The 1097-nt window shown below is 69.0% G+C and overlaps 1 protein-coding gene across 1 annotated transcript in view; it reads left to right on the top strand.

Annotated features, from left to right (window-relative positions):
- Window positions 1-4: 4 nt before the first annotated feature.
- FUS (FUS RNA binding protein) overlaps window positions 5-1097 on the top strand; it is a gene marked incomplete at its 5' end in the record, with an annotated part of 6927 nt that continues 5834 nt past the window's right edge. Inside the window, 5 exons of the mRNA XM_026065182.1 lie at window positions 5-120; window positions 287-441; window positions 525-669; window positions 771-952; window positions 1044-1094. Coding sequence (XP_025920967.1) covers window positions 5-120; window positions 287-441; window positions 525-669; window positions 771-952; window positions 1044-1094 — 649 coding nt within the window. The remainder of the gene's footprint in view (window positions 121-286; window positions 442-524; window positions 670-770; window positions 953-1043; window positions 1095-1097) is intronic.

Below are 1097 nucleotides of genomic sequence, written 5' to 3' on the forward strand. Positions count from 1 at the left end.
CCCCCCCGTTGGCCACGCATGGGCGGAGGAGGAGGTGCCGCGCGCTCGGTGGGGAACCACCCGCGATCCTTTTGCTTTTGCCTTTTCTCTTGCAGATTACAGCCAGACGGCGACTCAGAGGTACGTGGTGGTGCCCGGGCGGGTTTTGGGGGGAGGAAAAGCAATAACCGAATAGATTTGTTTTGGGGTGTTTAACGCCCGAGGCGCTTCCCGTCCCGTTGGGGGGGGGTGTCTCGCCCCCACGGTCGCTCTGACGCCACCTTCCTTTTCCCTCCCCCCCCCTTAGCTACGGGGCCTACCCGACCCCGCCGGGGCAGGGCTACTCGCAGCAGAGCAGCCAGCCCTACGGCCAGCAGAGCTACAGCGGCTACAGCCAGTCGACCGACACCTCGGGCTACAGCCAGAACAGCTACAGCTCCTCCTACGGCCAGACCCAGAGCAGTGAGTGCCGCTCGCCGCCTCCCGCAACGGAGCAGGGGGCCGCCGGCACCTTGCCCACCCTCCCGTCTCCCGCTCTCCCGCAGGCGGCTACGGCACCCAGTCGACGCCGCAGAGCTACGGCGGCACCGGCGGCTACGGCAGCAGCCAGGCGTCGCAGAGCTCCTACGGGCAGCCCTCGTCCTACCCCAGCTACTCGCAGCCGCCGGCGGCCAGCTCCTCCACCGGCAGGTAGYCAACCATCGCGGGGTGCGGTTGGGGGGGTTAGAGGGTGTTTTTGGGGGGCTGCCTCCCCCCCCCTTTGCGGTTCCTGACGCTCGGCCCCTCGGCAGCTACGGCAGCGGCTCGCAGAGCTCCAGCTACGGGCAACCGCCCAGCGGCGGCTACGGGCAGCAGTCGAGCTACAGCGGGCAGCAGTCGAGCTACAGCAGCCAACAGCCCTCCTACAACCCCCCGCAGAGCTACAGCCAGCAGAGCCAGTACAGCGGCGGCGGTGGCGGCGGCGGCAGCGGATGTGAGTGCGGTTGTGAGCGCGGCGGCGGTGCCCTGCGGGCTGGAAAACCCCCTTTCTGACCCCGTTTCGTTGTTCTCCTCCCGCCTCGCAGCCAGCAGCTACAGCCAGGAGCCGTCGTCCATGAGCGGAGGCGGCGGCGGCGGCT

This window comes from Apteryx rowi, unplaced genomic scaffold, assembly GCF_003343035.1.
Source record: "Apteryx rowi isolate R43461 unplaced genomic scaffold, aptRow1 scaffold_2242, whole genome shotgun sequence".
NCBI classification, from domain to species: domain Eukaryota; kingdom Metazoa; phylum Chordata; class Aves; order Apterygiformes; family Apterygidae; genus Apteryx; species Apteryx rowi.